Consider the following 25,806-nt stretch of genomic DNA (forward strand, 5'->3'; position numbering starts at 1 on the left):
ATTGCGTTTAGCATTTTAGAGCAGGACAACAGGCAAAATTGACTGTATCTAGAGTATTTAATTATAGTGATTTGCTGATTTTTACCTCAAAATAAACCAGAAAACCCCTCATTGTGAAAAATTCACATCAAAATAGCCCCTGGCTATATATATGGAAATATTAGGCAATGGAAATATTAGGCTACATACATTTTGCATAATTTTAACCTAACAATTGCTTATGGCTGGCTGCTAGGTAGAGAAACTTGCCATTTTAATATAAAATTCAACTGTTACAGGTGAGCGTTTATATATTACAGCGACCTAGGATTTACAGAAGGCTATAGGCTACCAAGTTGGTTTTATAATTGGTTCATTTGGATCTTCATTAACTAAATCAGTTAACCTCAGTTTTCATAAACCTCCACCCGAGAGCCATCCAGTCACAGGCCGCACTGGCTGTGAGCGCGCGCGCACACAAACACAGACACACGCGCGCGCGCTTCATTTGACAAATAGAAGCTGAGCGCAACAGTAGCCGCCGTGACTGGAGATCTGAGAGATCAACCGCCGCGTATGACAGCATCGCAGCGACCATTTGAGGCGATAAACACACATTCGGCGGGTTATTTCTCTAGTAGGCTATTCATCAAGGGCTCATAATGTGTGTAAAGCTGATGGTTCGGGCACAAGCAAGGAACGAAGAAGCGTCAGACGCATCTACTCACTGACTGGGAATCGCGTTTCGAAGACTAACCTGAGCTTCGGCCGAATATCTCCAAGACTGCCGCTTCGTTGGCTCTTTATACCCGCGAGACACTATTTTGCCTCTAATTCCCTTTATAGACATGCGTTTTCATCACGCTGTTCTGACAGACACGTTTCTCAGTGTTTCCGTCTAGTGCGCTTGATGCATGCAAAACCTGAGTGAACTTAACAGGTAAACAGTTTTACTTCATTCTATTATCGATTGTTGTTTACTTTTGATATTATTTTGCATAATGTAGCTATAGTATCCTCGCGCATTCGTAAAGGACGTTTTGATGATTTGATCAAATGCTGTCTTGAACTAATAATGGTAGATGAGGCTTATGGAGTTATCACGGGCTGGATGGCGTTTCACATCCGCGCGCTGTCATCGCCACACCGGGTAAAGTGAACGACACACCGGGAAGAAAGGCTTCAAAACCTGTTAACGTGGAACTGCACTGAAACTTAAAGGATAAAGGATGTCTAAAACGCTGAAGAGGAAGAAACACTGGTCTACTAAAGTGCAGGAGTGCGCCGTGTCGTGGGGAAGCGTTGGGGAGTTCGGTGATGTTGTGGAGATCCTTGGAGGCGCCGAGCACGGGGAGTTCCCGTTCCTCGGTCAGATGAACTTGGACGTGCTGGTGTGTCACGTCGGGAGACTACCGTACTACGGGGATGTGTTATTGGAAGTGAACGGGACACCTGTCAGTGGGCTGACGAACCGAGACACGCACGCGGTGATGCGCCACTTTCGGGAGCCGATTCGAATTAAGACTGTCAAACCAGGTAAACTGAGAGAACTTGTTTTTGCTGTTGTTGTTGTTGAAAGTCAATGTTGCCAAACAATAACTGTTGCCAGGGGAGTTGTGGCTCGCAGCGCAACCTTGTCGTTAATTTTTACATTTAAAGGGACACTTCAACCAAAAATAAATGTTTATAATTTGTTCACACCATCATTTGCAGACGCACAATATATATATATATTTTTTGTGGAACAAAAGGTTGAAGGTGATTACTTTAGGTGTTTATTGATTTATTTTTATGTATGCAGAATGTTCACGCTTTTCTCGATTCAATCCAAACAATAAAGTGGATATGGGACTGGGGCTATAGCGATAATAATATCGCAGGTAGCGTGAACCGAGCTTAAAGAATAGTTCACCCCAAAATGAAAATGTGGGTAACACTTTACAATAAAGTTCCATTTGTTAACAACTAATCAAAATACTTAATTAATTTGGTCACGCTTTAGTTTAAAGTCATATTCTCACTATTAACAAAACATTAGCTACGACTTTTGCCTCAATACATTCCTAATTACTGCTTATTAATAGTTAGTAAGGTAGTTAAGTTTAGGTATTGAGTAGGATTAAGGGATGTAGAATATTGTCATGCAAAAGGAATTAATATGTGCTTTATAAGTACTAATAAACAACCAATATCCTAGTAATAAGTATGCTAATAAACAACTAGTGAGAATGCATAGTTTTTCTTTCTTTCTCCATATAGAATGAATGTCAACATTGGACCCCAGCAGTGTTCTTTCAAATATTTTTCGACTTCCACAGATGAAAGTAATATATGTTTGGAATGGCATGATGGCAAATTAATTTAATAATTTTCCTGTTTGGGTGAATGCGGACTGCGGAGTACCATTTTAAAAGTTGTTTAGCTTATATGTCATTCTATGTAATTTCATGCCCCTGTCCACCACCAAAGCAGTGTGAACATTCTGTAAAACATTATAAAACATACAGTGTTTCATGGAAGAAAGAAACCATGCCTGTCTGGCACCTCAAGGTTGTACTGTTCCTTTAAGACTGACTTTGTAATTTCTACATCATGGAACACTCAGCCGATGGACAAGTACTTTGCCGAACAGCATCCAGAAGAGTCTTTGTTCTCTCCCCCATAGTGGTTGCACCACATGCCCTGCTCTGACATGTGCTACACTTAAAGTTTCGGAGGCACAGCGATTGCCTTAGGGTTGGTGGGTTGTAAACACTCCACACACATCTTATAAATGCATGAGTGTCATTTCACTGTTGAAGTGTGCATTGATCAAAGTAAGGGGATCACCTTTACATAGGACAGGCCTGTGTGTACCTTACTGGTATATGAGGGCATGATGAAAAAAGGGAGGACGACGTTGTTACCATGGACACAGAATATCTTAGCATTATTGATGGGTCGAATGAGTGTATTCTTAGCAGCAGGAGGGGAAAGGCACAATATGTCAGAGTTGTTATGGAGATAGGAGGATGTTATTAGCATGTAGATGTGAGAGTTGTTGCCATGGAGAGAAGGAGAGGGTACAGGAGGATAGCATTAACTGGATGGTTGATTGTTGAATAAATGAGAAGTATCTGGGATTCTGAGAGCATCCACATCAGTGGCAGCTGAGGCCCTGTGGCCTTTAGGACATAAACAAGTACATCCCATCTTCCGTGGTTACATGTGAGGGTTTTGTGGGGGTGTGGTAATTGTAAGTAATTTACTGATTCTTGTTCCTTACTTCACTCTGATAAGAAACTGATGAGTTTGAGACTAATTTTTTTAGTGATAACTATTGAGTACAATAATTATTTGGTAGTTTTAGGACTGATTTATTTTAAACCAGTAACTCATGAGTTTGAAACTGATTTGTGAGTTTTTGACCAATTCATTTGCTCATTAGAGTTAATAGTCTCACACTGTTAAGATTAGTGGATGAGTTGTTGGAAGATTTAAGCCAATAACTCATGTGTTTGAGTCTGATTTGTGAGTATTTTTTGCTAATTCATTATCTTATGAGTGAGTGAATTGTTAGATAGCATTAACTGGATCTAAGTTAAGTTAATTATGTCATGACAACTCTCGGGAGATTGGTATGGTAATTGAGATTGGCATGGTAATGGATATGGCAATGTTAATGTATTTGGTCTTGGCGGAATAGATCTGCTAAGCTGCTGCAGAGCAAGTCCCTGAGACTTGCTTCTGCCAATACCTTCACAGACATTGCTGTGAGCACGTAAGACATGCTGCTGCACAAGTATCATACATGAATTCAATTAACCCCGTAGCATATCTATACAGGTGGAGCTGGGGAAGAGGGAGGGTTCTGAAAGCGCGCTGCAGATTGTAACAGCAAACAATGCCAAATACAAACAAAAGTATTTGAATGTTTGAGCAGCAAGCTCATTGGCCGCATATGCAACAGTAACCAATCAGCTGTGAATATGACATGATTGCTACCAATAAGTTAAAGACCCATCAGCCTGCACCATTCAGAGTTTCATGCCAGCACTATAGTAATTCGTGAGTTTGAGACAGAATTGTGAGTATTTTCACTCATGATTCTATCCAAAAAGCTCTAATTTCTAGTTAGCGAATGAGTTTTTAGATTGATTCAAACCAATTACTTATGAGACTAAATTGTGTATATCATTTAGTTCATTATCACATGTCTTTTGTTTGTAAATAAGGCTATCCTGCTGGACAATGCATTATTATTTTATATGTATAAGTGGTTCTTAGTTCCCAACCCTGTTTAAATGGGTTTGTGTGTGTTCAAGTGTGCTTTTGCGATAATGCAGTTTAGTGCTGCTTTTCTCTAGCTCTTGATTCCAGCTGCACAAAGAGAATCTCATTTGAAATGCTCATGAAAAAAAAAGTACCTTAAAAAGTACCTTGCTGTATCCACTGTTGTGGTGTGAGCACAGTATGTAGGCCGCTTTTGTGTGTTCATGTGCATGTCGTTCTACCATGTCCAGGCCTCATATGGGATTCAAAGCATGTGAATAATAGATGTAGTGAGTGAAATGCCTATACACACTGAGGATCAGCTGATAACAGGAAATGATGCCGCAGTCTTTGCCACAGGCACAAAAACAGCAGTCCTCCCTCCACCAGCTGCTTCATCTCCACCTCGGACTACCTTTGCTTTCCTGTAGTCTAGCAAGGGTATTTTTTGTGTGTCATTGGAGAATTGCTGTGGTTATTTCTTTAGTCGTATTCAATTCAATTCAATTCAAGTTTATTTGTATAGCGCTTTTCACAATACATATTGTTTCAAAGCAGCTTTACAGAAAATGCATTTCAAAAATATACACACAAAATACAGTTAGTTAATCATAAAATTTAGGGCATAACATATTGCCGGCGTTGGGTCGTCTCTTCACAGGCGTCGAGTCGTCTCATTGGGATGTAGTATTTCTCAGTCCACATCTGAGCAAAGTTGCAGTAGTTTTTATGCAGCAGGTCCAACAGATCAGTTGTGTGCATTAAATATGACTTCATCCCTCAAGCTTTCACTGATGGGTAAAGCAAGATAAGCTTCATTGACTGCATATATTGATTACCACAGTGCACAGGCATTTTTTTAAAGAAAAAATTGCATTTACAGTAAAGCACTTAATGGAAGTCTAGACATTCTGGATAAATTTTTAAATGGCAAGTCTTTATATTCATTCTTCCAAACAGAAATGGGTGTTATTTGCTCTGTAAAGTTGAATAAATTGTCCTTTTAGTTCTAGGTGGATTAGCTTCTGGCTAAACTGACAATTCCTGTGAGTGGATTTTTCTTTATGTAAACAGTGCATTTCTGGCGTCACTGCGAGTATCATATTAATGATGACATGAGTTAAAATGCTGGATTTTAAAATGATTTTTTTTTAGATTTAGTCTTTTAACTCTTCAACCTCATGTTAAAACTTCACGTGGCTTTACTTTCTAAACTGTGTATATATTTACATTTATCCCGCAATGCCTTGCATCATATCCATTGTTTTACTGCTTATTTTGCAAACTGACAAATGAGTTGAAAGGGTTTCCTGTGGCATTTAACAACCGGTTGCAGATTAGCATTAACATTAGCCTGAGATAAGGGGATTTGACCTGAAACTTGATGTACTTTACGTCACTTCAGAGGAAAATGATTTACTTGAAAAGCTGAAAATTGTTGTTTATTTAATTCAAATCAGAAATGGTTACTGCTGTGTTCAAATCATGCTGGAATGATTGTATTTACGAGTTAAGTGCACATGAACGCCACCATCAATTTGTAATTATCAGTAGGAAACTTGGCAGAAATAAATAGTTTTTAATCAGAAGTTGTGGTGCATTTGTTTTGTGTGGTGTTAATTAAGAGTAGCAATAAAGCTTGCCAGAAAATACTACTCATTTAGCTGATTTATGAGAAGACAGATGTGTTTGACTAGACTACATTTCCAGTCATGCGTTGTGGCAGCCTGAGAATGATAAATGCACAGATAAAGCATTGATAGAAGATCTAATGTGCTTCTTTTGCTCTTCGTAATGTTGCATGAGCAGCACTAAAATACCTTTTGTCTTTGTTGGGAAGTGAAAGAGAGAGAAAATGAAATTGTGCCCCAGCAGGTCCATTTTATTCGACTAAAATCACTTAAATAAACACATCAAATTGTAATCTCGATTTCTGAACTTCCCAGGAGAACGTGAACGCAGCATGTCATTGACGGTGCTCAAACCTCGCGCCTCTACTTTAGGTGGGCTGCACGCCATCGTTGTTGTTTTTCAGAGCTAGCATCGATGTGGGAATTCACAGCAATTCTGATACACAGTGCTTCTGAATTGTGTTATAGTTTCATCTCTCTAGGAGTGAAGTATTGTAATTGCAGCAACAGTTTTAGCTCTTTGAAATGGAAATCACCCAGAGCCTGCAATTCCACTGTTCATATAATGAGAAACTGCATTGCTTTGTCCAAACAGCGAACCTTTGATTAGAACATATGAAAGGTTAATTCAACCTTTCATCTGGGCCAAATTAAGTCATTCCTTGCATGGGATATCACCTCCTAAGGGCCTTACAGGCACATAAAGACATGTTAAATTGACGGAGGCCTTGCAGCTCTATGACTCAGAATAAGAGCAATAACACAGATTGACTGTTTTAAATGGATAGCACACCAGGGCATAGTGTTATTTTGACTTTAATGAGCTTATTGAAGTATAGTTAAAGGTTTTATTAAATATTCCCCAGCACGCTCATTTATTTTGATAAACGATCCAGTTGAATATCAAAACTGAATCAGCACTAAAGGTGTTAGCCATCGTGTATCCTTAGCCTCGCTATATTTCATGCTAATGAACAATGTATAGGCAGCGTTCCAGCTTATTTACTTACAGGCTTATTGTGCCTATGTAAACATCGCAGCGTGGAGATAAACCACTGTGGAATAGAGGGACGCTGTTTGTCCCCCTTGTACTGAATGTTTCTGCAACCTCTAATTATCATTGCAGCCTCAGTGTGTGATGGAAGGGAAGGACCTTGTGGTATTGTTTTCAAGCTATGGGAAAAAAATCTGCACATGTCAGTCACGAATGCACTAATTAGCTTAATTTAACTACCGGCAGACTTGTGCAATCAACAGTCTCGGTGTAACTTGGAGCATCGAGAGTTCGTCAACGCGGAGTGCGCGTGCCTGCGGCAAAGCAAAAAAACCTGACAATTAGGACTCAAGAATTCAGCACACATACCGCAATGCACACGCACTCTTCTTTATTAGCGTTTCTCTCCTCTCTTCCTTCCCCAACCGCTTCTCTTCGTTCCCCATCTATTCACCCTCTCCACTCGTAACTTCCTGTTTCTGTCCTTTTGAAGATGCTAATCCCATCTTGTTGGCAGGTGCGCGTCAACCGAATGAACTGTCAAGTACAGTAGCTTGTCAAAGGCCTGATTGAAAACCGAATTCATTCATCGCTGATGAAGTCGTCCTTGCATGGAAATCCACCCGAGCTGCAATCCATCAGAACTTTCACCATGGGAGTCGCTTGCCTGTTTGTGAAATATTCCTGATAATACAAACTGAAAACGGATTTGACTTATCTATAATGGAAGTTGCCAGAAGTTCCTAGTTAGTGGGGCCTGCTGATTATATTTACATATTTAGCGAGCTGTCGCAGATGCAGAAAACCAATAGATTGTGTGCATAAGTTTATTAATATACCTGGATGCTTGTTGTTCATTTACTGTGGCGGTTCTGTGCACTTTACATAAAGATATTATTATTATTAATTATTTATTATTATAAAATATTACACTTTCATGCAGCCTTTATAATGGAGCTTAAGCTTTGGTTTGTATCTGTATACTGAGCAACACTAATGCGCAGCCAGACTGTGTGGATTGCAATAAACACTCTTAAAACATATTAAATCACGTAAATTATACATATCTGCTTTTTGGGTGTATCAAATGATCAATACATAATATATAGAGTAAAATGTCAAAATCTGTCTCTTTTCTGTGTTGCATCCTTTTAGGGTATTAAGATTGTGGTGCATGTGACCAGATCTGCGCGACTGCACACTAACATCTTGCTCATAAAACAGCATCACCAGCTGTGTTTACGGTGCAAAGGATTATACTTGTATCACCTCCAAATGGCACATGTGGCGGCCCTTTTGTCCTGTCGTTAATTACCAGCATTAGCCTGGATAAAACTGATGGATCGTGCCCCATACAAGAGATGAATCTGGGCAAATGTTGCATGTGTGTGTTCTTTGTGTGCCATATGTGCTGACGGCGTCACTGGATTTCATATTTGGCTACGTTAAGACAGCAGATTTGTAGGAGGCGCTTATGTTTCATGGAAGAGAGTGATATATGTTTGGGCGTGGTTTCAACGGTGCAGGGGTGGTATTGATGTAGATGTTGGTTAAGGGGGTGTGGCCATATAACCAAAGGCAGATTTGCTGTAGAACAAGATCAATGAGGGAGGGAGGAGATGTTGAGTGTATCAAGGGGTGTTCTCCACAAACCAATAGACTCTATTTTTTTTCTCACTCTCTCTGTTTGGAAACCAACAAGTCAATAATCTAGGAAAATCTAGAGTATAAAGGTAAAATAAGAGACTTTGGCAAATGCTATTGCCTTTCATTTATTTATTGTGTTGAACAGACAGGGAGAATATCCAAGCTGCTTTTTTGCAGCTCACCATTCACATTCATTGTATAAAGAGCAGCTTGGATATTCAGATAACTGAATTTAGTGCTCCTCAATGTTATTTTAGTGTATATATATATAATATATATATATATATATATATATATATATATATATATATATATGAAAATATAAGCTAATTCAATATATATATATATTTGTTTTTAATATAGGCCTATTCTTTTAGTTTTCATTAAACTCATTTTAGTTTACATTTTTTTATTTGTAAAACATTTTTTCATTTTTTATTTTATTCCATTTAGCTTTAATTTATTTTTATTTTAGTTTTACTTTTTTTAATACTCCACCTCATTTTATTTATCTTAGGTCAAAAAAAAAAAAAAAAAAATATATATTTAATTTTATTTCAGCTTTATTTAAATGAAAGGGTTATTTAACCCAAAAAGGAAAAAAAACAAAACATGTCATCATGTTGTCCCTTAAGACTTTTGTTCATCTTCGAACCACAGATAGAGAGATTTCTGACACTCCTCACGTCTGCCATTGTTGGGCCACACCTCACATAATCATGAAAAAGAAAAGAAAGGAAGACATGCAAAAAAAACTTGCTAGGAAAATGCATTTAAGAAATGTGACACGCACCCTCGAGAAGGCAAATGGAGTGACTGAGAGGTAAAAGGAAGCTCTAATGAGGGAAGTGAGGCATGATTGAGTAATCGATAGGGGAAGAGTGGACTGTGTGCCTAGTTTATTTCTTGTGCTCTAATCCCTAAACGAAAGGCTGGACATGGCATGATAGACATGCACCACACACAGAAAGCTTTTATATGGTATTTCTGTTGTTTACACATAAACATATCATAAACAAATCAGAGCTGCCTGTTAATGTGTTCATTTTAGACAAGTATATCAGCTTTAACTTTTCATCAATTTAATGCAAACAACTAACAGTATACTGCTGCTAGCTGCAAAACTTATTTTGTTTCTTTTCCTTCAAAGTGAATCTGAAAAAATGGCAAATTTTAAATGATCACATGCACAAATGACTGAATTCCTGCAATCTGTTGATAGCACTTGGACAAACACAAAAGACAGAGTCATCTCCACAAATACCAAAAACTGATTAAGATCAAACCCTAGAATCAGTTTGTAGCTTGTTGTGGTTAACACATGAACAGGCACAATGCCAGCTAGGTCCTGTTGGCGTGACATTTCTTTCCCACAGAGCCCTGCTGCATGCACACTACAAGAGCTGAACAACAGTTGGCTGTCTGAACAGTTGGTCATGCTGGCAAGGGCAAGTCTGTGCTGACGTCTATGTATGTAAATAACAATGACATAATGGAGGTGAGGACGATACGTTCTCTGTCTACCCACAATGTATTGTAAAACGAACGCATTCGTGAGAGTCATTGTCAAACCACACATGCTAAGATTAATCACAGCAACAAAATTAATGTGCTTATGAGTGTGATTTGATATTAAAGCGTGGCACCAATTAAAATGGCAAAAATAATTGTTTCTCAAGCGCGCCTTCCTTCCAGCCCTCTCCGTGTCTGCTATTTTTCAGGAAAAAAACTGTAAACTTGCCTGATTAGTTGACAAACAATTTGAGCAATGTGCCACAGATCCAGCTAGCACAACTGTCAGTTGTTTGTGATTTATTGCGATAGATGTTAGATGTCACAATAAATATGTATTTTCATAATGTTGGCGAAATGTTATAACATGGATATTTTGAGGCTATTAAAAGAATACCTGTTTCCCTAATTTTTTATTTTGGTTAAAAAAAATCTAAACTAAAATACTAAAATAAAACGTTAAATTGGCAGTTTGTTCTTTTTTTTGGGGGGATTCATAATCAGTATATTCAAGTGTTCATTATTTATTTTATCTTGAGTTTGTTTTCTACACCATTTTAAACTATGATGTAACAAAAATGCAATGTTGGGGAAATGTTTTTTTGCTTGTTGGGTATAAACCTACGAATATCTTAGTACTCAATGGTATCTCTGCATACTACACCGTGATAATAGAAAGTATTTGAATTAAAATTATGCCAGTGGCCTTACTGTGGGACAAGGAGACACGTTGTCGGGTATGCATAGTTTTATGACCCCCTGACATACGCTTATTCTCTGTGTCGCTGTCAAACACACTCTTTTCACTCTTTCTCTAGCACACACACACGTACGCTGTATATGGGGATTACGGAGTATTATGTAACCCCCCGTGCAGACGTCCTCACGGGGACATTGCTTTCTGCTTGCTTGCAGTAATCCAGAGAGGCTGTGTCCCTAAACATGACAGAGACTGATAACAGGGCTGACGTGGAAGGGCAGCAGGTCATAAATATTAAGAGCTGGACATACATGGGTCAAAAATGGCATGCCAGTGCAGGATGGATAGACTAAGTGGTAGGATAAGAGCTACACTGACTGATGGGACCCTACCATGTAATGTCATTTTCTATTTTTAACAAAGGTAAACAAATAATTATAGCTACAGATTGATCTATAGCCAAGGCCTTGACTTCTTAACATTTATGCTTTGAACAGATGGCATCATATCTCTGTACTTTTCTTTAATCTGCTTAAGACCCTTTTCACAGACCGTGATGATGCGTTTTAACGGTCATCAGCATCATAATTCTTGCAACTTTTTTATATTTAATTTTGTTTTAAATATGTATGTATATTTATTTATAACACTATACTTAGTATTATATTACCTTTGCATCAAAACCCCCCCAAAAAACTAGTTAACGCTGCTGTGAGGGTGTTTCTAATACGGTGGCTATGAGTGACGGTAAAGTTCACATCTTTCTCTCTTCTGACTGGCATTATCAATCTCTCTATTTTTTCCTCTTTTTGAAAGTTTTTTTTTTTGGCATGAATTGTGTTGAATTCATTCATAAATTTTTTTTAATCAACTTTTCATTTATTAGTACTATTTTTTGTACTTACTAACCCTAAGAGATTAATTTTAGCATGTAACTCATCTCACTTCATTTATGTTACTGACTTATACTAGTTGAATAATATTAATAATAATAATAATAATATGGTGTTGATGAGAGACTGTGTGGTTTTAGTTTTCTAAGTAATTGGGCATATGATTTTTACCTGGTGGGCGATAAAATGTGCAAAAGAGTCATGCAGTTACATGAAAGTGTACTTGAGGCATATTGACTTGGAAGTGGGCTTTAAGCATTTGAGCATTTAAGCTTCGTTTTGGATTGGTAAATGGATGTATAAAGATTTCACTATTAGAAAGTAAGACAAATACTGTTCAAGTTAATTAGTATGCAGCTTAGCCAGAAACAAATTTTCTTTTCCCCTTAAAAATTGATGTTGTTGGATGTTGCATCATGTGCTGTCGAGTATCTGGACTTGTTCTCTGAGGCTAACAGGGTTTGTGTAGGAGTTTGTGTGTGTGTGTGTGTGTATTCAGAGACCCTGTTTCCTCGTAGACACGGCTGACTGCACCAGAGGTCTACACCATCGGTACACATTCAATCAAAACGTCCTTAATGTTGTCCCAAACAATTATGGAGCTCAGCAAAAATTGCCCTTATGTGTGATAAATGATGCATCACGTTGTTTTATATGGATCTTAATATTTTATTTAGTTTGTGGATGACAGGGTTATGCCATCCATAAACCATTAATGGATGTTCCTTAGATGCTCGAGCACTTTTTTTGGCTTCTAATGTTATGAACCTGCAAATAATATGCAGTTTTTAAAATGATTGTTATTGTTCCTTTAGGAGACGCTAGTTGCATCGTGTTTCATGATTTTTGAGTGTCCCGCCATGAGCATTCCATTTAAAAGTGTGTGAAGTGAAAAATAATCCACATTTTTGTAATGTTTCTTTCCAGTGTGCTGTTTTTGTATGCAAGAACACATCTTCTGTAAACTCCCCCAAAGAAGTGTGCTATAGATCGAAGTCAGATGAATCTGAAACCAGACTAATTATAAAGGTTCTCCAAGTTTAATTTGTTGCCTCTTTGTAAGGGCAACCGACCAAAATTGATTTGTGTAATTCAGACAGGACAGGAAAGTTTTACTCTCCGAGTTTCAGAGTTTCTGTTTGTTTCACACACTCCTCAAGTATGTCTGCTGTCCGTCATTCACTTAAAACCGGTCTGACCCGAATGAGGCATGAGCAATGACACAAGCATTTGTTGGTAATCACATACTTCATTTTTTTTTAAACAAATCTTTTCCACAGACACCTCACGGGCAGACTGAATGAACACTTCCCTCTGCTGGAGGTGCGTTTTGAACGTTAAACCTGTGATAGCTTGGTATTTGCCACTTCCAATGTAAGTCTGTGGTATTTTCATAGTTTTATTATCTACAAGGTGAATATCATATAAGAAAAATAGCTTGAAACAAAAGCCCATGATTTGAGGTATCAGCCATTGTCTGAAGTATAAACGACTCGTGATGAGTTACTAACGTTAGATACTAATGTGGTTTTTAGTGGGTTCTACTTCTAATCCCTAACCCTAAGTATCTCCATAATATACACTACCAGACTTTTTGCAAACGGTGAAGATGCAGCAAACGTGAACTTTAATAAGATTTCGACCCTGAATGTTGTCATTTGTAGCTAAAATTGTATTGAGTATTTGGCAATCAACACTTGTTAATGATGGTTTAAGATCCTCATAAAAGGAATCGCTTCATTAAACATAACCTTTAAATGAAAACACAAGCATGACGAAGCATGAAAGGTTAATCTGTTTTTGTCAGCATATGTTTAAAAATGGGTGGCACGTTGAAGAGATCTCTACTGCCTTTATATCTGAGGATTTAAATGCCATTTCTTATCTGCATATGTACACATATTGACCTAAGAGAAGCTTTTGGACATCTACGTCACACTTTGAAAATGTATAAATGTCATTGCATTAGATAATGTTTTAAACCCAAGGGGATTTATAAAAAAAAGAAGAAAAAAGATTGCACAAGCAAGCATACAATTATAGATAATAAATATGGTTCACAATTTAGACGGATGCTACTTGGTTTAAAATTTTGTCTCTAATGCCATGACGATGCCATTAAGCGTCCAAATGCTTTTTGGGCCCACTGCATTGTATGTCCACATGAATTATATCCATGTCCTCCTCCTCCTCTTAAACCTGTTGTTTGATGGACCAGTATGCCAACATAATGTATGCTAAACCAAGACAAACTGCTTGAATGTCTCTTAAAATGTTGTGGTGGCAATCTAACTGATGGAAAGGATGGAGTTTCTCTTGGTGGCTTGATGGAATTCGATTAGACCTGAGCACCAGGTGATGTGAGACCAGAGTCCCGATGTTCAGATCTCATTGTGATTGATTCACATATCCGGTTTCTTCGTATATGTCATTAGAGCAGGCCTCTTTTACTTCATTTGACTCTCCACTGTTATTAAGGGGCTGCAACAAATTTTAGCCATACTTTGACTCAAAGCAGCTTTTAAAAGATCACATTTGATCTAAACAGGCCCCCGGCAGCTTACTTCATTCTTGGGGTGGGAGAATATAGCGTTTCCCTGCACCTTTCAACTCTCTAAACCAGAAAGAGAGCAGAAGAGAGAATGATAGACCCCGAGGCCAGTGGCTTTTTCAGACGGAGGTCTGGCTTGTCCTTGTTATTCCCTCGTTTCCCCGCTCTATCTCTCCGTTGCCCTCTTTCCTCTGTATTTCTCGCCAAACTGTTTCTATTATTGGGCAACATTCACATTGAGCCATCAGACGCTGCCATCTGATTTAAAGTGGCAGACCACAGAGGCAGCCGAGCTTTCTGCTTCAGGAGCTCTCTCTCTCTCTCTCTCTGCAATTCTTTCATAGTGATTCGAAACGTCACTGCTTTTATTGTAGATATACAGAATTTCTAAACCCCTCTCATGTATGCATGTGTGTTATCATATGAAAAGCTCAGCACATCCTTCTCAGAGTCAAGCGGTCTCCGCATTGTGGGTGTTGCTATGGGTTACGTCCCCTCCGGGTGAGTCAGAGGCCAGTGGTGCTGAAAAGATGTGAGTCTCTTTTCATGATACTCATAATGAGTGTGTGTGTGTGTGTGTGTGTGTGTGTGTGGAGTGATACCAAATTGTTTGTGCATGCATGTATGGCTGGATAATAATAAGAACCTTGATGATGTGATGCAAAATAAATGTTGCATTTCATGTCAGCATTCATGTCGGTATATGCGATATAGTATTTACTTGTACACTTAAATACCAATAAAACAGAATAATCGGCACTTCCCAGAGTTCCCTAGTGTGTGTTTGTGAATATGCATATAAATAGCTTTAAATGCACCAGTTTCTTATGTGGCTCTTGCACAAACATATATTCTCTCTGTGTTTGGAAACTACTACCCATACTATTTCAAACTATATTTAGTACAGTTAACCATGATTCTGATTCCAGAATATTCTGTATTTTCTTCAATTAAAAGAAATCGTTACTGAGGGGGATTTTTAGATTTTATTAATATTAAAGGGGTGGTAAAATGCCCTTTTCACAAGATGTAAAATAAATCTCTGATGTCCCCAGTGTGTGAAGTTTTAGCACAAAATACCCCACAGATATTTTTATATAGCATGTTAAAGCTACACTGTGTAACTTTTTTAGTTTATTCTTAGCTAAAAACACTTAGTTCTTTCAAAAATATATGTGCTCATTAATGTATATTTACTTCGTTCAAGTAATAAAGTATTCTCGTGAGTGTATAATATTTCATTGAAAATACATACGGGTGAGGGGTTCGAATGTCGGTCGCCATGTTGCCCCTCCATCTTGAAAGTACATTAGCCAAAGAGGGACATACCCGTTAATTCAAGCTTCGCCTTTCGCGTCTCCGCAATTCACTGGCACCGGCCCTGTTTTAATTTTTCCCTCTACCTCTCCCTCTCCCTCGCACCTCCGTCACATCAACTGATCTCTGCTCACGGAGAAAATGATATAGCCTACAATGTAAACTTTGCCTTACGCTAGTGATGTCGTACAATATACAGAATAACGATAGCACTGATAAAAGTTACTTTACTAAGATTAGCTTGCATTCGTCTGGGAACCTGATAGCTGATGTTAGCAATGAAATGGTAAAAAAAATTACAAAACATAAAACTATTATTTATTTTATATTGATGTCATAATCTATATGTTAACTGACAAATTAAATTACTGCAAATTATAATAGTTTTCTAAAGTAACCTCATCACTTGAAGGAATACTCATGGACGAGGTCGAACTGGAAGCCATGTTAATCTTGGACTACATTGGCCACCGTAGGAGTTAAAACGAAATCGGAATTGAGAGGAACAGAAACTAATATTCACTGGATGGTCATATACCTTTTCACCGCTAGATGGGGGTAAAAATCACACAGTGTAGCTTTAAAGTTGTCACTTTTTGAGGGTTTGCAAAACGGACCGTTTTGTGCCTGGCCCTTTAAATGCAAATGAGCTGCTGCAGAGGGCGGGGTTTCAAGAGCTTGTGTGTGTTAGCAGCTGCGATTACCTCACGCAGACACACTAAAATGACAGAAACTGTTCTGCCTTTAATGTTAAAATGGAGTCAGACAAAGATGGAGAGACTCAGGAAGAAGTGACAACATGTAGAATGCAACAAGACGTCTCTGAATGATTAGTTGATGAATTTATGTTGCTGATGTGGAGTTAACTATCTTCAATTAGGATATTCTGTCATGGTAATCTATAAATCGCTCGTATAGGAACTGTTGTGAGATGCACAGAGTGACTTTCTATTGCATGTGAAAAGATGGATGCTAAAGTTTGAGCTGACTCACAAATGTGCTCGACTACAACAACTCTTCCTCTTCTCAACATGGACTGTGTTCCCGGGGGCGGGGCTTATGTACATTTTAGGGTTGCTGATGTCACCAAACCCGGAGGAATGTCGTGTAGTCCCGACCAGCCGTTTGTTGTAGTCCTTTTCTTTAAAAGCAAATATCTTCCTTTGCTTTGAACTTTGAGCGTTGTAACTTTGCAGATGTGGTTTATGCTCAAACAGCAACATTACACACTAACTAAAGTTAGAAAAGTGAAATCATACTCAACCACCCCTTTAAAATATATTATTAAATAAGTAATCCCGTGGTCCCCATGGAAGTTGAGAACCACTGCAATAGGTCACACTGTGAAAACTTTCCATAATGCATGTTTCAAATACTTTTTTAAAGCTGTTTGCAGGATGCAAAATTCTAGCATTTCATTCCAAACTCTACTTCATAATTAAGAGATGTAATGTATGTTGAATAGCTTTCTTATGTTACAAGGCCAACTGGCTTTGCATACCTCTTTGCATGAATGTATGTGACCTGCTAAGGAAACATCCAGAAACTGGCTTGGCCTGTTTCTGGATCGGTGTGTTTTGTGGGTGTTGTCAGTTACATAAACGCAGAGACAATGAGAGGGCAGAGCAAATTCTGTAAAAAATGTAAAACATTTGAGTTTTTGCTTTGTTGTGGTACAACTGTGTAAACCGACAGAACACTATAGTCTGTGAACAAGATAATAATCACCTTCGTAGTTCGTACACTAGTTTTTTTAGCAGGTATTTTTAGGTGTTTCCTCACAGCTCGTATTAAGAGGCCCGCATTTCGATTTCAGCAGTAGGTAGGGCAAAAAGAGTACTGTATAATAAAGTTGCACTTTTACTAAGTTTTTTGCCCTTCTCTTAGCTCCTATTAATGTTGGAATAGCAGTCAGGCATAAACCCATGTTTGAAGTGTTTCAGTCTTCCACACTGACATTTGCCAAAGCTCTACTGTAGATTTCACCTCACTTATGATCGCATCTCTTTGAGCGCAGATTTGACTCTTTTGAGCACGCTCTTCTTTTTTCTGCTCCACATCGCTCTCATTCTTTCCCATGCTAAAGGCAACGTTCAGCACGGTGTGTATTAAACGCGCACAGACACACACCGTGTCTTGAGTGTTCCTGAAATAGCCATGACAGCTGCTGTTGTTGACAATATTCTTTTGTATAGAAGTAGAACATTTTTATTGTTTGCTAACCGTATTAGTAACCAAAATGTCGTAGTGTTGTTGCTGCTCCCATACAGTGAAACTGTGATTGCTTGGTATTTGCCACTTCTGCTGTCAAAAAAGAAGTCAATATTGATATTCTGGTCTCTAAATAGGACTCAGGCTCCTCCTCCAATGTAAGTCGAAGATGAATATCATATAAGAAAAATAGCTTAAAACAAAAGAACATGATTTGGGGTATCAATCATTGTCTGAAGAACAAACTACTCGTGATGAGTTAGTGGTTTTTAGTGGGTTCAAATGCCTAACCCTAAATATTTCCATAATATATCTATATATACGTGTCATTACAGTAGAAATGATTACATTAAGCATGGCATTTTGATGGAAACTGGTAAATTTGTGCAAGAATGTTTAGCCTACTTGTTCTTTGAGCAATATATTGAAGCTCACACTTGCATGGAAATAGCAAACAAACTGCTTGAATATCTAGTTTCTCACTTGTCCACCCTGCGGAGTTCCTTAGAATCGGATCGATTTGTTTGTGCATATCGACAGCAAAGCACTGTTTCAATTCAACATGTGCTCCTGGGAGCCCGGTTAGAAACCAGCTGCTATAAAACGAAAAAGGATGCAAATGTCTAAATGTCTCACTGTGACTTGAGGTATCGTGGCCTGCTGGTGAGACAGCTATTTGTTGCAAATGACTCATCCATGATGGTCAGTGAAGTGGATGCAACACATTAACAAGCCGGAAAAATTCTTAAGCTGCCTGCGGTGGTCCCATTTCCTTGTGTTTTGCCCGTATTAGCGGCCCAATCAACGTCAGCACTTTATGTTAGCGCCACAGTTTCCGTCGGCTTGGCATCTGGCGGCTGACAAGCGTTACGTATAGTGTTGATGTTGCTTTCTTTCCCACATTCAAATGATGGAATAGGAGCAAAGCCGCATAAGATGTTGACGTCTGAACTGGAATGGTTGCTTACAGCTGAAGTTTGATGGCTGTGGGCGTTGCGGGAAGCAGTTTCTAGTCTGGAGCATAGTAATCAAACTGACACGTTTACTCATTCTGTACACATTTAGTCGTGTGATTAACCGTGTTTAAGCGCGGTTTTATGTAGCAATTGAATGGTAATTAATTCATTAGCCATGTCATTGAACAAAAGTCAGTTATTCAGGCTCATTTATTGGACTGGCTGAGTGTTAGGTTTTAATGTTGTGATAGAACGTTTAGAAGAATGAGATTGTGTTACGGTTGGATCAATACTCAAATTAGGTCTCTGGTACGATATCAGCATCTGGTACCTCAGTATCAATTAGGGATGTGACGGTCAGGGACATTTTCCCACCGGTTACTCGACCTGTGACAACACTATAATACCGGTATCACCGGTGTTTAGACTTTTTATAATGTGCTTGTGCGTGTTTATTCATTTATTTATATATTTTAATTATTTTATATACAATTATAATATATACATTGCGATTTAAAAGTTTGGGGCGGGTACGATTTTTTAAATGTTTTTGAAAAAAGTCTATTGCTTACCAAGGCTGAGGTGGTTTATCTGAATAAAAATGGTTAAAAAAAACTTAATACTGTGAAATATTATTTCCATTTGAAATAGCTGTTTTCTATTTTAATATATTTTAAAGTGTATTTAATTCCAGTGATGTTAAAGTTACATTTTAAGCATCATAACTCTAGTCTTCAGTGTCACATGATCCTTCAGAAATCATTCCAATATGCCGATTTGAAGCTTAAGAAACATTTTTTATTATTATCAACGTTGTAAACAGTAATAAAAATTTTTTTTAGGATTCTTTAATCTAATGAAAAGAAAGTTCAAAAGACCAGATAAAAAAAAAGAAAAAAAAGAAGTCTTTTGTAACATTACATATGTCACTTTTAACCGATTAATTACTAAATTAAGATGTAGATTTGTTGTTGAATTTAAATTCAAAAATCAAAATGCACAGAAAATGCAAACAAATCTTTAATAATTAAATACAATTTCCCCCACACTAAGTTTGTCTGATGGCTTTCTAATTATTGTTTGTTCAGAAATATGATGTTTCATACTTGTTGAGCTTTGGTGATAATTAAAATCCACCATAGAGTGCAAATGCCTTTAATTTACATTACAGAATGAAACTGTAAATTTGCTAAACATATTTAATGAATGTCAAATTTTACTCTTCACGTCATGCATTTTGAACTTTGTTGGATTGCAGTGCATTGTTATCCTGATGAGGTCCAGAAATATGTCAAATTCTTATATCGAACCACTGGCAAATTCTTGAAACTGCACAACCCTAGTTTGTATGCTGCCAATAAAATGCTCGTTGTTAGCTCAGGTTTTCTCCGTTAGCTCTGATCGTAGGATGAGGAGAATTCCAGATGCTGTGTGTGTGTGTGTGTGTGTGTGGGTGAACCTCTGATGTATTTTTAGCCTTTTGCATTATGAATGCCTGACAGGCTTGCCAGCGCTACTCTCTGCAGAATACCGTTCCTTTTACCTGTGTATGTTCACGCAAACGCACGTACAGCATAAGTGATAGATCATAATGTGTGAACCAGCACCTGTTCTTGCATGTTTATTGGGAATACTGCAAAAGTGGAAATCCATTTTCCTGCTTTATCCTTGAACTCTAAACTTATCATTCTCTTCATCTAGGCTACCTCACCCCTCCTGTTGGGGAAAAATAGCACCTGTGTTCCTCACACATGCATAAAACCCAATTTAATCGCTCTCTCACATCAAACCCCAGGGCCTTTGCTGCGTTTGCATGCGTGTCTGTTTGTTGAAGTCCACGTTTGTCAGTTTAGTTTAGTCGTAACACTCAAAACCCGCCAACTCCATGTTTCACCTGGTGAGGAAATAGTCATAATAGCCTAAATACAAATGCTTATTTTCTATCTCCGTCCCCTGTACATCTGTGCGTGTGTATTTGGGAGGGTTACTAGAGGCGCTGTCTTGTCTCTATGAATGTCTCTAAGTCGGAATAAATCCTCTTTAAGCTCTGGATTTCAGACGTGCATGTGGTGCCGCTTGCGTCCCATCAAACACAGTAATGCCTCCGGACTTTTCCGGCGTCATCCGTCTATCTCTCTTTCACTATTAAAACCAAAGCATTCCAGCGCAGTCATACCTCACAGATGGTCAGCAAGCACTCGAGGAACTTGGATGTAATTAGCCATAGCTTGGTAAGATGTGTGTGATGTACGGTTGACGCGGCGTGCTTTTTTTACAAGTCCAATTCGCCAGCATTTTGAGCTGATCATCATAGTGACAGTGCGTGACACATTTTTTTCTGCTCCTGCTAAAATCGAATAGAGAAAAATTTAAAGACACAGTTTAGCCAAAAATGCACATTCTGTCATCATTTGCTCACCCGCATGTTGTTATAAACCTTTATGACTTATTGTTTTAAAAGGCCATTCTTTTCAGTTTTATTAAAAACAAAACAAAATATATATATATATATATATATATATATATATATATATAAAGCCGCCACCCCGTTGCCTTTCGGGTTCCTGTGCACGATGGGCAATAACGTAACCCCGCTTTGACTGTCGAGAAGAAGTCTGCTTTAGAGCTTGTATCAGTGTGAGTCTTTCTGCTCCCCTCCAAACACACACAGAAAAGGGGGGGGGGGGGGGGGGGGCCTGATGGCCGCGGGTTCTGACCTGTGTGCAAAATTTCAAGAGTTTTCGAGCACGTTAAGGGCCCCAAAAGTGCCCGAGATTTTGCACACAGCAGAGAAAGGGTTAAACTAAACTAGCCCCCCTCCTCACACACACACACACACACACACACACACATACACAGATCCCCCCCTCCCGTCCCCACCCCACACAGACAGACACACACACACAGAATTGCAGAGAGACAGAGAGAGACACAATTCACATTCAAACCACAATATCTGACTTTCTGTTGGTCGGAGCTAATGACTGTAAATTAGAAAGTTGTTCGGCTTGATAAGATCAATATACACGCTGAGTTTTGTAACTGTAGGTAAAACTATAACTAAGTTATAACACACTTTATGCATCCTTTTTTAATCATAAATGCGTTTCCTCGCCACGGCCAAACCGTTCGAGATATCAAAAATCCATCCGCAATTTAGCATCCTCCATGTCTTGACTTCATGCACACCGAGTTTCGTGGTCATCGGATTAATTCTCTGGGAGAAGTGTTTCAAATGCCAGAACATGCGTTTCCATACAGCCCATAATAGCCGACTTCCTGTTGGACTGGCGTAAAACTTAGAGCACGAAAGTTGTTCGGCCCGATGAGATCTATATGTGTACCGAGTTTCATATTATTACATGCAAGCGTGTTTGATATATGGACATGTTTTTGAATCCCATTCCAGGGGGCGCTGTCGAGCCCCCCTGCCACGCCCGGGTACCAGCTTCAGTCGGGCCCTGATGGCCGCGGGTTCTGACATTTGTGCAAAGTTTCAAGAGTTTTTGAGCACGTTAAGGGCCCCAAAAGTGCCCGAGAAGTCCCACACAGCAGAGAAAGGGTTAAAATAAAGCCCCCCTTCTCTCTCACACACACAGACACTGAGAGAGACTGGCAAAATTCCCATCAAATCACATTCAAACCAAAATATCTGACTTCCTGTTGGTCGGAGCTAATGACTGTCAATTAGAAAGTTGTCCGGATCGGGGAGATAAATATAGATACCGATTTTTGTTACTGTAGGTAAAACTAATACCCCATTTTTGACTAAAGGTGGCGCTACTGAGCCCCTTAACACGCCCGTTTCTGAAACTGTGCACAAGTGTACTAGGCAATAAATGTAAAGTGTCTGTCGAGTTTCATGCAATTTGAAGTATGCTAAGAGTCTCAAAAACTTTAAAAAAGAATATTAAAGTTTGATGCATTGCCATGGCGACAGTATTAAAGATATCAATAATCCTTTCACAGGTCTACATCTGTCGTGTGTTTACATTATACAGATAAAGTTTGAAGCAAATCGGTAAAAATAAGAGGGTGATTTCAAAGCATTTTGAAAGTGACACACTTCCTGCTGCCAGTTGGTGGCGCTATAACTTTGACTCACAATAGTCACATCCATGTGATCGGCCTCTTACAATGAACACACTGATGAAGTTTCATCAAGATCAATTAATGTATGAGGATGTTATAACACACTTCCTGTTTCCAATATTCGCCATAAATTTGTTTCCTCGCCACGGCCAAACCGTTCGAGATATCAAAAATCCCCTCGCAATTTAGCATCCTCCATGTCTTGACTTCATGCACACCGAGTTTCGTGGTCATCGGATTAATTCTCTGGGAGAAGTGTTTCAAATGCCAGAACATGCGTTTCCATACAGCCCATAATAGCCGACTTCCTGTTGGACTGGCGTAAAACTTAGAGCACGAAAGTTGTTCGGCCCGATGAGATCTATATGTGTACCGAGTTTCATATTATTACATGCAAGCGTGTTTGATATATGGACATGTTTTTGAATCCCATTCCAGGGGGCGCTGCCGAGCCCCCCTGCCACGCCCGGGTCCCAGCTTCAGCGCGGCCCTAATGGCCGCGGGTTCTGACATTTGTGCAAAGTTTCAAGAGTTTTTGAGCACGTTAAGGGCCCCAAAAGTGCCCAAAAGGTAGTAAAATAATAATAATAATAATAAATATAGCTGCAAGCAGCGATTACGGGCCCAAGCCGGTGGCACCACCACCCTGGTGCCTTTAGTTACACTAAAGGCACCGGGCTGGCGCTGCCACCGCCTTGGGCCCTCCATCGCTGCTTGCAGCTATATTTATTTATATATATATATATATATATATATATAAAAAGCCGCCACCCCGTTGCCTTTCGGGTTCCTGTGCACGACGGGCAATAACGTAACCCCGCTTTGACTGTCGAGAAGAAGTCTGCTTTAGAGCTTGTATCAGTGTGAGTATTTCTGCTCCCCTCCAAACACACACAGAAAAGGGGGGGCTGTCTGTGTGTGTGCCCTCCCTCCCTCCCCACACACAGAGAGAGACAAAACCACATTCAAACCAAAATATCTGACTTCCTGTTGGTCGGAGCTAATGACTGTAAATGAGAAAGTTGTCCGGATCGATAAGCACAATATACAGACCGAGTTTTGTGACTGTAGGTAAAAATACCCCCCCCCCCCCCCCCACTTTAGTCAAAAGTATCTTGAAAGTAACACACTTCCTGCTGCCAGTTGGTGGCGCTATAACTTTGACTCATAATAGTCACATCCATGTGATCGCCCTCTTACAACAAACACACTGCTGAAGTTTCATCAAGATCAATAAATGTATGAAGACGTTATAACACATTGTATTTTTCTTTTCTCGCCATAACTTCGTTTCCTCGCCACGGCCAAACCGTTCGAGATATCAAAAATCCGTCCGCAATTTAGCGTCCTCAATGTCTTTACTTCATGCTGACCGAGTTTGGTGGCGATAGGATAATTTTTCTTGGAGGAGTATATCAAATTCCAGGGGCATGCATTTTCATACAGCCCATAATGGCCGACTTCCTGTTGGACTGGCGTAAAACTTAGAGCACGAAAGTTGTTCGGCCCGATTAAATCTATATGTGTACCGAGTTTCATATTATTACATGCAAACGTGTTTGATATATGGACCAAGTTTTCGGACCACGTTCAAGGGGGCGCTGTTGAGCTCCCCTGCCACGCCCGGGTACCAGCTTCAGGCCGGCCCTGATGGCCGCAGGTTCTGACCTGTGTGCAAAGTTTCAAGAGTTTTCGAGCACGTTAAGGGCCCCAAAAGTGCTCGAGAAGTCCCACACAGCAGAGAAAGGGTTAAAATAAAGCCCCCCTCCTCTCTCACACACACAGACACTGAGAGAGACTGGCAAAATTCCCATCAAATCACATTCAAACCAAAATATCTGACTTCCTGTTGGTCGGAGCTAATGACTGTAAATTAGAAAGTTGTCCGGCTCGTGGAGATAAATATAGATACCGTTTTTTGTTACTGTAGGTAAAACTAATACCCCCTTTTTGACTAAAGGTGGCGCTACTGAGCCCCTTACCACGCCCATTTCTGAAACTTTGCACAAGTGTACTAGGCAATAAATGTAAAGTGTCTGTCGAGTTTCATGCAATTTCAAGTATGCTAAGAGTCTCAAAAACTTTAAAAAAGAATATTAAAGTTTGATGCGTTGCCATGGCAACAGTATTTAAGATATCAATAATCCTTTCACAGGTCTACATCTGCCGTGTGTTTACATTATACAGATGAAGTTTGAAGCAAATCGGTAAAAATAAGAGGGTGATTTCAAAGCATTTTGAAAGTGACACACTTCCTGCTGCCAGTTGGTGGCGCTATAACTTTGACTCACAATAGTCACATCCATGTGATCGGCCTCTTACAGCGAACACACTGCTGAAGTTTCATCAAGATCAATTAATGTATGAGGATGTTATAACACACTTCCTGTTTCCAATATTCGCCATAAATTTGTTTCCTCGCCACGGCCAAACCGTTCGAGGTATCAAAAATCCCCTCGCAATTTATCATCCTCCATGTCTTGGCTTCATGCACACCGAGTTTCGTGGTCATCCGATGAATTCTCTAGGACAAGTGTTTCAAATGCCAGAACATGCGTTTCCATACAACCCATAATAACCGACTTCCTGTTGGACTGGCGTAAAACTTAGAGCACGAAAGTTGTTCGGCCCGATGAGATATATATTTGTACCGAGTTTCATATTATTACATGCAAGCGTGTTTGAGATATGGACATGTTTTTGAATCCCATTCCAGGGGGCGCTGGCGAGCCCCCCTGCCACGCCCGGGTCCCAGCTTCAGTCCGGCTCTAATGGCCGCGGGTTCTGACAATTGTGCAAAGTTTCAAGAGTTTTTGAGCACGTTAAGGCCACCAAAAGTGCCCAAAAGGTAGTAAAATAATAATAATAAAGAAGAAGAAGAAGAATAAAATATATATATAAATAAATATAGCTGCAAGCAGCGATTACGGGCCCAAGCCGGTGGCACCGCCACCCTGGTGCCTTTAGTTACACTAAAGGCACCGGGCTGGCGCTGCCACCGGCTTGGGCCCTCCATCGCTGCTTGCAGCTATATTTATTTATATATATATATATATATATATATATATATAT

The 25,806-nt window shown here is 39.3% G+C and overlaps 1 protein-coding gene across 4 annotated transcripts in view; it reads left to right on the plus strand.

Annotated features, from left to right (window-relative positions):
- The first annotated feature begins 485 nt into the window (after positions 1–485).
- Positions 486–25,806, plus strand: part of magi3b (membrane associated guanylate kinase, WW and PDZ domain containing 3b) — a 110,606-nt gene continuing 85,285 nt past the window's right edge. For all 4 annotated transcript variants that reach the window (XM_079628361.1, XM_079628362.1, XM_079628363.1 and 1 more), the window contains exon 1: positions 486–1,515. In XM_079628361.1, the coding sequence (XP_079484487.1) occupies positions 1,209–1,515 (307 nt within the window). In that variant the 5' untranslated portion in view covers positions 486–1,208. The remainder of the gene's footprint in view (positions 1,516–25,806) is intronic.

The sequence above is a fragment of the Phoxinus phoxinus genome (assembly GCF_949152265.1).
Source record: "Phoxinus phoxinus genome assembly, chromosome: 11".
Taxonomy (NCBI): Eukaryota; Metazoa; Chordata; class Actinopteri; order Cypriniformes; family Leuciscidae; genus Phoxinus; species Phoxinus phoxinus.